Below are 12,066 nucleotides of genomic sequence, written 5' to 3'. Positions count from 1 at the left end.
TATGTTCTTGTAATTTGTGAGTGGCATAAAATTTTCGATCAAAATTGACCTTTAATCAGTCATATTTACCACGTTTTCCTCGTCACATTGAGAAATTGTATCTCGCGATCCTTATACTCCACCATACAAAACTTCGTATGATTTTGAATACTCTAAAAAAAAATACAACGTTCGCCAGCTTCAATTCGGATAATTTATGTATTAATTTTGCTATTGGGTGGGTCGACCCTGTTCGCTAGCTTCAAGTAAGTTCAGGATATACAGGGACGTAGCCAGGGAGAGCAAGGGAGCGACTGCTCCCCCCTTTCAGTGTCGAAAAATATGTTTAAAAACTGTTGTTATTACACTGCTAATACACGGCGATAACAATATTTGTTTTTACGCCACTGCACATCTAGCTGTCTTAAAAAATATGAAAGTTTATATTGTCCATCAGTTAAGTTTGTCAAATGTATTTCTGGTATATAATGTAAAAGAACATGTAAAAGAATTCGAACAGGAAACAAAATCTGCTGATAATATGATATCATATGATAATGATGAAACTGGCAACAAATTGCACCAGATCGCATCTAAGGACCTTCAATTGTTCAAAAATATCTCAAAGGGGAGGGGGAGACCCTTCCCCTTAGACCCCTCCCCCATATCAATCGCAAAAGGTGCTCCCTCTTTCAAACTCCTGGCTACGTCGTTGGGGTATACATTGTCTCTACGGTATACAATTAAAACACCAATGCTAATCTACGGAAGCTTAAAAGTGCCATCAACATAAGCAAAAACTTTGCCCCATAAAGTACAAATGTATCGAAAAAAGTTCGGAACATAAGTGCAGTCGCGAGAAATGGGGTGTCTGACTGACACTGACCGTATCGTTGACGATTAGTGCGGGGGGGGGGCGGGGGGTACAAGGCAGCAGTCGGAATTTTCTGGCTCCAAAACCCATCCAGTTGGAATTTCAGCCACTACACCCCCCCCCCCCCCCCAATCATCAGGCCTTAGCTACGTCCCTGGGTGCGTCGACCGTTCGCACTCGTACTCGTTCATTGAATTTTCAATCACAAATTAAAATAGATCAAAACGATGATATACAACTCGAGGAATTTTTGAAAATCGGTTTCAACAACAGAAGAACGGCAGATTTGCTTGATTGCAGTGAATCAACTGTTATAAAAGGAGGCGTGCTTCTTTAGGCCTCTGGAAAAAAAAGATGGATCTTTCGCAGTACAAACCTAACGTTAGTATGATGAGTGTATGAGTACGGTGCTGTTATTCCTCAGCTTGCGGCCAATCCCAAATACTAGACTTTACCCTCATAGTCGTTTGTTTTGATCCATTTCATTCAGTATCGGTTGGTACTCAATCTTCGGGAGTTTGTGCATGTTGAGAAGACGTACAATTAAGCCCATTAGTTTTTTTAATTAATAATTCGTGATTACCAGTTGTAATTTTCCCAAAAAATTATTGATTTGTTAGTACGAATTATGATTTTGCTGTAATGAAATACTTGTATGTTTTAATGAAATATTACTTGTTAAAAATGAGTTATTACTTCATAATGATGAATTATTATTTTGTAACAATTAATGTCGTATTAATAAGTACCACACATGAAGAATTTTTAACATGCAATTATATACAAATTTTTATTTCATACGAATTGTAATTTCTTTAAATGATTATTGATTTGTTAATGCAATTTATTTGTTTTAATGAGAACTATTACATTTGTCATGAAACGTTACTTGGTAACACTGAATTTACTAATTCATAATAAGGGATCATTAAGTGTTTACAATGTTTTGTAAATTTGTAACAGCTAGTGGAATTACTATTGTGTAATACCTATAGTATTTCATAGTTACAATTTATTAATTCATTATTGTAAATTAAGTGTTAACATTTGTAGTTACCAGGGTTAACAGTTATGATCATCTATGGTCATCATGATACACATCACATTTTCCATTGCCAAGAATACAAGGGCGGCGGAACGGGGGGGGGCACGGTGGCACGTCCCCCCACTTTTCCTCAGGTTAAAAATGTGCCATTTTTCTACATAAAAATTGTACTCTTGATCACCTTATTAGGTCAGCGATATTTCAGTAAGAGATCTAATCCTAATTTAGAACTATCAGGGGCGTAGCCAGTATGTAGCACTGTAAGCCCGGGCCTGCACTTTTTTGGCCAGGTTAACTTTTTTTTTTAAAACACCCATAATTCAAATCCATAAGCTTGCTGGACGAGTTTAAGATCCAAGACAGGAAAAACTATTGAAATGAATGTAGCAAGAATATGGCTAACTTAAGTGATCTATTCTTCTGTCATCTAGGCTGTCATTTCTATCGCGTGCCGTTTCATTCAACACTCTACCCGCCGAAAAAGACTAGGATCCGATTTTGTCAGTTTTTTAACATCTAGTTAAGAACCCGTTTACGCAAATAAAATTTCAGTTGAGAAACATTCCACAGTCAAATAAGCCTATCGTTGATTAACAGACTTTATATGTATAGAGCTGCAGCACTTTGTTGCCTGTTGTTTCACGATCGGCGTTCCAAGTTCCAAAACAGCCTTTTCGATAAACATTTACTAGCTACAGTTGTATCAAAAGACAATTACTGGCTATAGTTGTATCAAAGACATTTCTGGCCTATCTTTCTATCTACAAGTACCAGAGGTTGGGTTTTGGGGGTTTCAAAGTGATATTGAATGAGGTGTCTCAAGTTAGCGAGAGGCCAGGGAACCAGAATGAACACTCGGGAAGGGCCGTTTCCGGCCATCTGGGGGGTTTGTAAAACCAGAAATTTTCTTGTACGCTCCGCGCCAACCGATGGTGGCGCTCCGCTCAGATAGTCGTGCCTAAAGCGTTGCAAATCATGGCTACGCCCCCTGACTGTTAATGAATTTCTGTGGGTCAAAGCTATTTCGAATGGAAATAGTTTGTTAAGCTCTTAACAATAAACTCTAATTCGGCAGATTCCTACTTTAGCAATTAGCATGATTTCACCTCATTTTGGTCTCGAAAGAAAACTTGTTCCTTGTTTCCCAATTTGCACATTGGATATTGCACAGTGCTAGTATGCATTTTTCCTTAGGGGGGGGGGGGGGCGTTGATGGAGTGATGTGTATACGCAAATAAGTTGTACAATAAGATTTATAAAGGGTACGGTACATGTTACGTCATCTAACCCGAAAATGGAAACCCCATCGCCTATTCCTATATCACCATTGCCATGGCACTGAGCCGTAACTATGGTTCAATAGGCTGCAACAGGCAACTGACTGAATATCGCATCCCAATTCGCATAACATGAAAACGGTTGATATGATAACTAGCTGCGAATTTCCCCATCAGGGATTCATCGCAGGAATAAAACAGGCCAGTTGGGAGAACTACATGGTGCCGGGTTCCACATGTTAAGGACAGGGTAAGCTGTCGTGGAGGACGACTGGCGCAAATCGATTGTGAGATGTTTTCGACAGAAGTTTTTGTAAAGCTACCATCTATACCACAGACTTGAAACATTCGCCGTTGAGAGCCAATCAATGACATGGAAGGGCTTTTGCTCTTCAGTTTCTTTTATCAAGTTTCGATTGCTAATATAAAGATCGTGACCAATGACAAAATGGTTAGAAATTGAAGAATAATGGGTGGGGAGGGGGGGGGGGAGATCTTTTACGTACTGCTCATTACACATGATACGCGTACCATCCCAACTTAACTGGCACATGGCACCCCTCCCTGTTTTGCAAACGTCTGTTTACCGCACTTCTCTACAGTCTTACCCAAATAGATGTCGTACTAAAAGTGTATTGTTCTATTCTCCTTTCGTAGGAATGCGTCTAAAATTTCTTCAGAAACTTATCGGTCGTTTTACGAAGGCCTATTATAGAGCCGTGCAAAAAAATGATTAATTTGTTATTAAAAATGATTAATTTGTCATTACAGGTTATTATAATGTTTTTTATAACAAATGATTGACTTTTATAGCAAATTAATGATGTGTTATTTCAATTTTAAGTTGCTACTGGCAAACGCTAGACTCTCCTACGTTTCCCTTCAACGCATGTTTCAAGGGACAGGTTTTATAATATGTCAATGCAACCTCCTCTACGTTCACGATGTAATGAAGTGCTAGACTAGTTACACGATCAGTTGTTAGTGTTGTAGGCCAGTCCAAACATAATTTATGGTGTAGTTCAAAACGTTTCCATTTAGAACCCGGGCTATAGGTCTACTGCTACATCGGCAAGCGCATCAGAATCTGTCGATACAAAATGACGTCCAACATGAATAGGTTTTTATTCACAAGGATTCTGAAGCACTTCCCGTCAGACATTACGTTTGCGTTTGCATACGGCTCTGGGGTATTCCACCAGGATGGTAATGCCAATCCAGTAAGTGTAATAGCATATATATATATCCTACATCGTTATGCAAGTGACCTAACATTACTACAGTACTTTGGCTGTGCCTTGTACACCTGAGACTGGGTGTAACTGGTGCAGTACGAAACGATAAAGAAAGATGAAAAGTCTGTATAATAATGAGTACGTTGACACTACATGTGATGCAATGCGAACAAATTTTGAATATAAATTTGAGAAGAAAATCGGACAGTAATATCTTTTTGATTATCAAATCAGAACCATGCTATGATATGCAAATAATTTCTTTCAGTTTAGTTTAGAGACCCAAGGATGAGGAAGCCTTACAGTAGCTTATAAAAGACCCTATTCATGTTATGTCCATTTTTTGAAGAAACCTTACCAGTCTTGAAATCTTTAGATTATCCAGGATGTGCAAATTAGGTCATCGGACTACCCAAAATGCCGAATGCATGAGGGCAATTGCTTTAGTGATTTAGAAACAGAGTAAGAATCATCTGTTTTATGTTTGAGCCTATATGCTCAACACAGCATACATTGTTGGACATTCCCCCCAAACTTATTGCATAAATTTTTCATATCTAGTGTAGCGTGAACACAAACTTTTAATAGTATCAGATTATACCACATCCATTGTACCTAATGTGAACTATTCCTATAGATCCTAAACAGGGAAGCTGCTAGCAGTAGTAGTAGTACTAGTGGTACTTATTCCATGGGATCATCGCTATACAAACTTTTGTTCCCATTTATCTATTTTTGGACAAAATCTCAGTAAATTTAGTAGACATTCACCTTTAATTACAATAAAGGGAATACTAATATGTATACAGCTCTTTAAAAGTAGGATTTTTGAGGAATTCCCTGAGCTGTAAAGTCATATGAGCTTAAAACATTTGCACAATTTTCAATGTCGCATGTAACATCAAGATACTGCCTCACTCCTTCTTGTGATTGAATCGATGTATTACACTGAAATTTAAGCCTCAGATGATCAACTTTTCCAAATGAGAAAATTGGTGGATATGCACAGTAGCTGGAAATGGTGTGTAGTGCCTCTGATACCAAAAACAGTATTTTGGCCAATACGCCCTCAAACCTTTGTACTTTAGGACATCAGACTCTGTAAGTTCACAGTGTATTTATTAATGTGAAATGCTGAAGGTATGTGATGAAAGGAGGTTTTTAGAGGTCTTGTTAATAATAATAAATACTACTAACCTCTAATAATAGTTCTGTCAAGTTTAACCCTCCTTGGTGTCGGTCCAGGGAACTTGAACTGTCATTTCCAGGATAGATCCGTATATATAAAATAATCCTTAATATTGAATAATTGAATAACTGAAGCTGCTAGTAATTGGTGGGTTGCATTGCTACATCCCACACATTAAATGTCCGGTGGATTCCCGAAGAATATACAAAGTATCGGCCTTCATGGATAGTCAACATTAATACTACAACTTTTGTATGCACTATACATAAGTGACTATATTGTTATCTATTTCCTGACGAGGAAGATGGGAAATCTTCGAAAACGTTTGAATATACACTACTACGACTTTCATCAACTGTTTCGTTTTATTTTGCTCATTTATATGGTTCTACAAATGTAAAACTCTTCCTAAACTTTAATGAGAGAGAGCTAGGTGGCAATGAAAATGTTAATATAGCTATTGCCTCTCAAGGAAGTATGTTTCTATACCCAACACTAGGAGGGTGTTTTTCTATGATCAGTTACAGCCTTATGTTCAGTACTCAGTCACTAATTACAAGTAGATCTATGCTCCATAAATCATCTTTCACATAAACAATTCTCCTTCTTAAATTTCCTTCCCTCAGAATAACATGATAGATTTGGTGTTTGCTGTTGACAAAACCAAGGATTGGCATGCTGAGAATATGGAAAGAAACCCTGTCCACTATTCAGGACTCAGGTTTATGGGACCTTCAGTTATTACAGCCTTTCAAGAGAAAATCGGAGCTGGGGTTTATTATAACACGCTTGTACATTGTGAGAAAAGGGTATGAATGCTCTGTATCATTCATTAAAATTAATAATTGATTGGTATTGAAGTATCACAATGATACGTATTAAATGTTATCATCAAGAAATGATGTATTGAATATGGAAGTTAAGTGCATTGTATATTAAACATCGATGTTTTTAAAATAATCATTTCAAGTTCTTAAACTTAATCAAAAGTTGGAGTTAAACAGAACATTTTGGAATGTTCTTTTAAAACTGGACATCTTGTACAGTATAGAGCTGTCTTGCACAGTTATTTTTTATACACTGTCTGGTTGTTTTAAGCCATTCAAAGCACCAACTAGTAATAACACTCACAAGAAACAGTGGGAATGTTTTGTCCAACTTAGGCTTCAGATAAACTGACCCTTGCTGGTGATAATGTCAATGGTGTGATATATGTGCATGTGCACTCTTTTACCAATGCTATTTAAAGCCCTTGGAAGTTTAAATGTAATATACTTGTTTATGAAATTTTTAGCTCTGTAGTCCTTCATGTTCATTTTTGGTTTATTTTTTATTTTTCAGTTGATTAAGTATGGTGTCGTTCAAGTGGACAGCCTTACTGAAGATTTGAATAAATGGAACCATCTGTACATCAGTGGAAGGCTTCATAAACCGGTAAGCAGAAAATACTAAATAACTGCATAGAAACTAAGAAGACATTTCAATCACCTATAAATGTATGTGCAAATGTTCAGTTGGTGACATTACTACAGTTTACATTAACAACTTACGTGGATCCAAATATTCAAGACATGAACACTTCTAGAACATAGATTAGAAATCCTGGATTGTCCACATATTACAGCTTGGTTGTTTTGGTGCATTCAGTTGTTTAGCATTGTTTTTTTTCTTTTTGGTTATGAAAGAATTTCTGAAAACTGCAGTCTATACAAGTAAAGCATGAGCTGTAAAGATGTTTAACTGAAATCAGAAATGTTTGTTCTGTGTAACGTAGGAATCAAATAATGTTAATGACCTGGATTTGGATGAGGGGTTTTATTTGGTAACATTAAGTGAACACAGTTTTGTTGATGATTGACATAATAAACAAGGGACTAAATACTTCGAAAAGGCTTTGTGTGCTGCAAATGTTATGCAATGTGTGCATTTGGTTTAATATTTTGTGCATACAGCTTTGTTTATGATTCACATAATAAACAAGGGACTAATACTTTGAAATGGCTTTGTGTGTTGCAAATGTTATGGAATGTGTGCATTTGGTTTAATATTTTGCTGTGTAATACAAGATGACTTATAGCTGGCTGATTAAAACTTTGCTACTGGACAGCAGTTGCAACGGTAAATGAATTTATTTTTTTCGTTAATAGAAATAAAGATTTTCAACTTTCTGTCTTTGAATAGGTGAATATTATCAGAAGAGACAACAACAAATCTCTCTCTGCAGCTCTACAAACTAACCTGAGAAGTGCTCTAACAACTGCTCTACTGCTTCTACCAGAATCTTTCTCAGAGGAGCAGCTTTTCCACACCATTGCTGGCTTATCCTATCACGGTGGGTCTCATCAAATGCTGCTGCAAGCCTTACAAGTCTAAGGATTTCTTTATATTTAGGTCCTTGCGAAAGGAATCTATGCAACAGTGATAGTGGTAGTGTGTGTGTGTGTACTTGATATGTGAGTCCATCTCAGTATATTCAAGTACCGTATTGTTTTAAATAGAGGTTAAAGGTCATTTGAACTCAACGGTAATCAAGAAAACTTTGTAAAATGCCAATTACAAAAAGTACAGCTTGGATGACCATGTTGTTTTATGTGGAGGTCAAGAGTTGTCAAACCATTGGAAACAGTTACTACAAAATGAATCTTTCACCAACCTATCACACTTTGTAAGTAGCTCCACCAATGAGAGTATGAGAACCCTAGTATTGTGTGGAGATTAAAGTCGGAAAACCTTGTAAATATGATATCTTCAAAAGTTAACATTGGATGAATTTCATACTCTGTATGTAGATTCACCTAAGTGAGTACAAAACCCTACTGTTTGTGTCAAGGTGAAAGATCAAATGAGATCAAAGACTGAAAACCTTGCTAATACAATAACTGCAAGAATCAAAACTTGTATGAAGCTCGCACTTGATATATGTAAGTCCACATCAGTGCAAGAACATTGCTATTCAATAACTTCCAAGTCTGTGGTCATGCTGGTTTTGTGTAGTTTTATTCTTTAAGAGTAAATAGAAGTTGTGAACATGAAACATGGGCTACTGCTATTAGTTCCTTGTGTTAAGGTCTAAGCTCAACTGTCCCTGTTTCGCCCATAAGTGTTATGCTGCTTCTTCGCTTAACACAAAACTCTACAGATGTATTTTTGATTACGCAGGTGATTTCAGAATGACATTTGGAGAAAACAAGAATAAAGTTCATAATATTGTCAAGCCAAACCTGAAGCATTTCCAAGAATATTACAGAGGATTTCTGGAAGAGGAGGATCATCTTCACTGGGATAAGGACAAAGGAATCTATCAGGTCAGAGTTAATATCTGTTAAAAATGTGTAAGGATTTCAGGAAATTCTCTGCCTCAAATGCTACCTACATTCCTATAAAAGATGAAATGTATCAGGATATTTTTCTAACCTTTGGGTCAGAAATTGGAATAAGTCCTGTTACTGATCTTTTACACTACACATCTCTTTTCTTTGTTATTTTGTGGCTAGTATGTGATTAATGGTACTACTGTGTCTGGGCAACAAGTGTCAATAAACAATTGGAATTGTATCATGAGAAGCAAATGAACCAGCTGGTATTAAGATAACTTTGATCAATTTTAGTTTAAGTAATACCCCATAAAGTTGGAAATGTCTACCAATGCAACAGCTTTTCAAACCAATTCTTTCTGGTTATCTTGCTAATGCCAAATGTAACACTTGAATAGTGATTGTGTCGAGATATGGTGATAACATATTGTCCTTCATTATCATATGGTTACAGCCAAGAGGGCAGTGAATTCTGGAATAGCTTATCGATAATTGTTAACTTGGCATGGCACATTTGAAGAACTCACATTATGAAACAACAGTAGTAGTTAATACTTAGTAGAAATTTCTAAATGTAACACTTGAATAGTGATTGTGTTGAGATATGGTGGTAAACATATTGTCCTTGATTATCATATGGCTACAGGCAAGAGGGCAGTGAATTCTGGAATAGCTTATTGATAATTTTTTACCCTTCATGGCACATTGAAGAACTCACATTATGAAGCAACAGTAGTAGTTAGTGCATAGTAGAAATTTATGTCTAATTTCTTTTAATTTCAGCAAGAAACTAGCTCAGCCTGTATCTTCAGCCATTTGCAGAGATTGCCCTCTCATTTGCAGCATTTGATGATTAAAAATGGAGACAACAGAGGAGGAGATTTAGAAGAAATGCTTAAAAGAATATCAGAGGATAAAAATCAGGCAAAGATGGTAAATGAAGGTATGTTTGCACAAAGTTACCTTTAGCTGAGAGAGCGCACAGATCAGTGGTAAATGACGGTATGTTTACACTAAAGTGCCCTCTAGCTGAGAGAGTGCACAGATCAGTGGTAAATGAAGGTATGTTTACACTAAAGTGCCCTCTAGCTGAGAGAGTGCACAGATCAGTGGTAAATGACGGTATGTTTACACTAAAGTGCCCTCTAGCTGAGAGAGTGCACAGATCAGTGGTAAATGAAGGTATGTTTTACAAATCTGAGGTAAATGAATCTATGCTTTTATAATAGTAGGAATTAGTGTTTATTTTGGACCAAGCCATTATGAAATTGCTGTGAATCAATCACATATTACTGTTAATGCCTGAGCAAGTTGTTTATATGACTGCCTTTCATTGAAATTATGAAGATAACGGCATAAATTTGTCAAATCTTGCAAACTCATTAGCTCAGCTGTTAGTAATCAATGAATACTCACATCAGAGGTAAGAGAGATTGGGTTAGACACAAATGTAACCTAACCATTAGTACAAACATGAAAAGAAGTATTTTAGCCACCTGTACGTTGGAACTAAAACCTTTCGTCAGCTTTAACTATTGCCATCTGACAATTCCTTCCCAATATTCACTCTTTGAAGGTCAGACTTCTAACTTTGCTCTCGCTTTTTTTCCTTTGTGGGGTACGTGGGCAGGCAATGTTGTCTGCGCATAAAGTGTGCTGCATACCTATACTGTGATTCTATTCCATGTTATTGTATGTGTGGTTCTACACTGCAGAGATTGATTACACATGTACCCATCTGTGTTTATTGATAATACTTATCAATAGGTCTCAATAGTGTTATGCAATAATTGCTTCCTGCGTATTGGCTGTTTTGAAATGCTCATGAATTATGAAGTAGGCTACTGGAAATTGGCTGAACATTTAAATACGCAAAGGCTGCTGAGAAAACCTTTCAATCATGTTCTACAGGCAATTACTCACTAATTGGTGAACATTTATGCATGGGAAACTGGACATATTAGTGTTTACTGACAGAGTAGTGAATGATTGGCAGAAGCTGCCCAGATAAGATTAAACACAGTGTTCGAGACTTTAAACACTTAATCCTTCTCTAAGTCACAACTAAATGAGAGATAATGGATTTGTATATTATACACATCTGAGGTACATGAATCTACGTTTATACTCAGTCACAACTAAATCAGAGAGAAATTGATCATAAGTTATTCCACTTTCTTTCGTTTGATTCTATTTAAATAAAAGAAATGAACACAGACTGTAGATGCATTTATTTGTCCACAGAGCAACACCAGACAATAGTCTTTGATCTTGGTAGTTGGTACCCTGTTATTATTTATGACAGTCAAGTGAGAAGCCGTAAACTTGTTTATTTCTATATATGGATCATGTGAAATATTTAATTTAAGTAGTTGCACATGCATTACAAGATATGTTATTTTCCTTACAGCTCTGCAGAAAATTGTGGAAAAGTCTAGTAGAAGCCAGAGCTTGAAAGCTATTCCTGCTGCAGGTAAGTTAATGAGAGAGTTAAGACGTCAGAAATGAAAGTAAAAGTGAACATCTATCAAACAATGTTAAAGTATTACAAACACCTTTTCAGCACATTTGTCGTGTGATAATCCCATTCATAACCTGTTGAAGTTTATTTTAAAAGCTCTTTTCGTATCCAAGATATACACATTTGCAGTTTTTGATAAATCTGGGAAACTCATTAATTATATGCAAACTATGACATAGAGTGTTGCGCTCATCGAAATTTCTTATTTTAGCCTAAATAAGTTAACCCTAATTACTAGCCCATATATATCACTTGAATAATGTGGTGTTCCTCTTTTCAAAGAAAAAATATTTCAAACAATTGCCTTAGGCCACAAACCTATGCTCAGTTTCCTTAAAACGAAGGTTGTGAAAAGAAAGGGATAACATAACAGAATCGTAGTGGCGCTCCCTTTACATCACCAATTTGTAAATTAGATAATGGTTATTCATAAATAAAAACTAAAATAAAGAAAATACTTGTAAAGTGGTCTACTGTGCCTCTCACTGCATTAAAAATATCCATACTGTGCTTCTTGCAGCACAAGAACTATCCATAAATGCCTCTTACTACATTAGGACTTTTAATCCTGTGCCTATCACTGCATTAAGACTATCCATACTGTGCCTCTCACTGCATTAGGAATTTTAATA

The 12,066-nt window shown here is 36.4% G+C and overlaps 1 protein-coding gene across 3 annotated transcripts in view; it reads left to right on the top strand.

The window, feature by feature from the left end:
* The window catches only part of LOC139961761 (phosphatidate cytidylyltransferase, mitochondrial-like), a 33,162-nt gene that overhangs the window by 5,073 nt on the left and 16,023 nt on the right, over nt 1-12,066 (top strand). Inside the window, exons 1-7 of one of the 3 annotated variants that reach the window (XR_011791006.1) lie at nt 4,124-4,395; nt 6,226-6,408; nt 6,941-7,033; nt 7,781-7,931; nt 8,759-8,904; nt 9,697-9,856; nt 11,324-11,386. Coding sequence is in view for 1 of the 3 variants with exons in the window: in XM_071961244.1 (XP_071817345.1) it covers nt 4,276-4,395; nt 6,226-6,408; nt 6,941-7,033; nt 7,781-7,931; nt 8,759-8,904; nt 9,697-9,856; nt 11,324-11,386 (916 nt within the window). In the remaining 2 variants the exon portion in view is untranslated. Of the gene's footprint in view, nt 1-4,123; nt 4,396-6,225; nt 6,409-6,940; nt 7,034-7,780; nt 7,932-8,758; nt 8,905-9,696; nt 9,857-11,323; nt 11,387-12,066 lie in introns of those variants that run through there. The other 2 variants (XM_071961244.1, XR_011791007.1) reach the window with 2 other exon arrangements.

This window comes from Apostichopus japonicus, chromosome 20, assembly GCF_037975245.1.
Source record: "Apostichopus japonicus isolate 1M-3 chromosome 20, ASM3797524v1, whole genome shotgun sequence".
Taxonomy (NCBI): Eukaryota; Metazoa; Echinodermata; class Holothuroidea; order Aspidochirotida; family Stichopodidae; genus Apostichopus; species Apostichopus japonicus.
The sequence above is the reverse complement of the archived record's forward strand: the minus strand, read 5'-3'. Positions and strand labels throughout refer to the sequence as shown.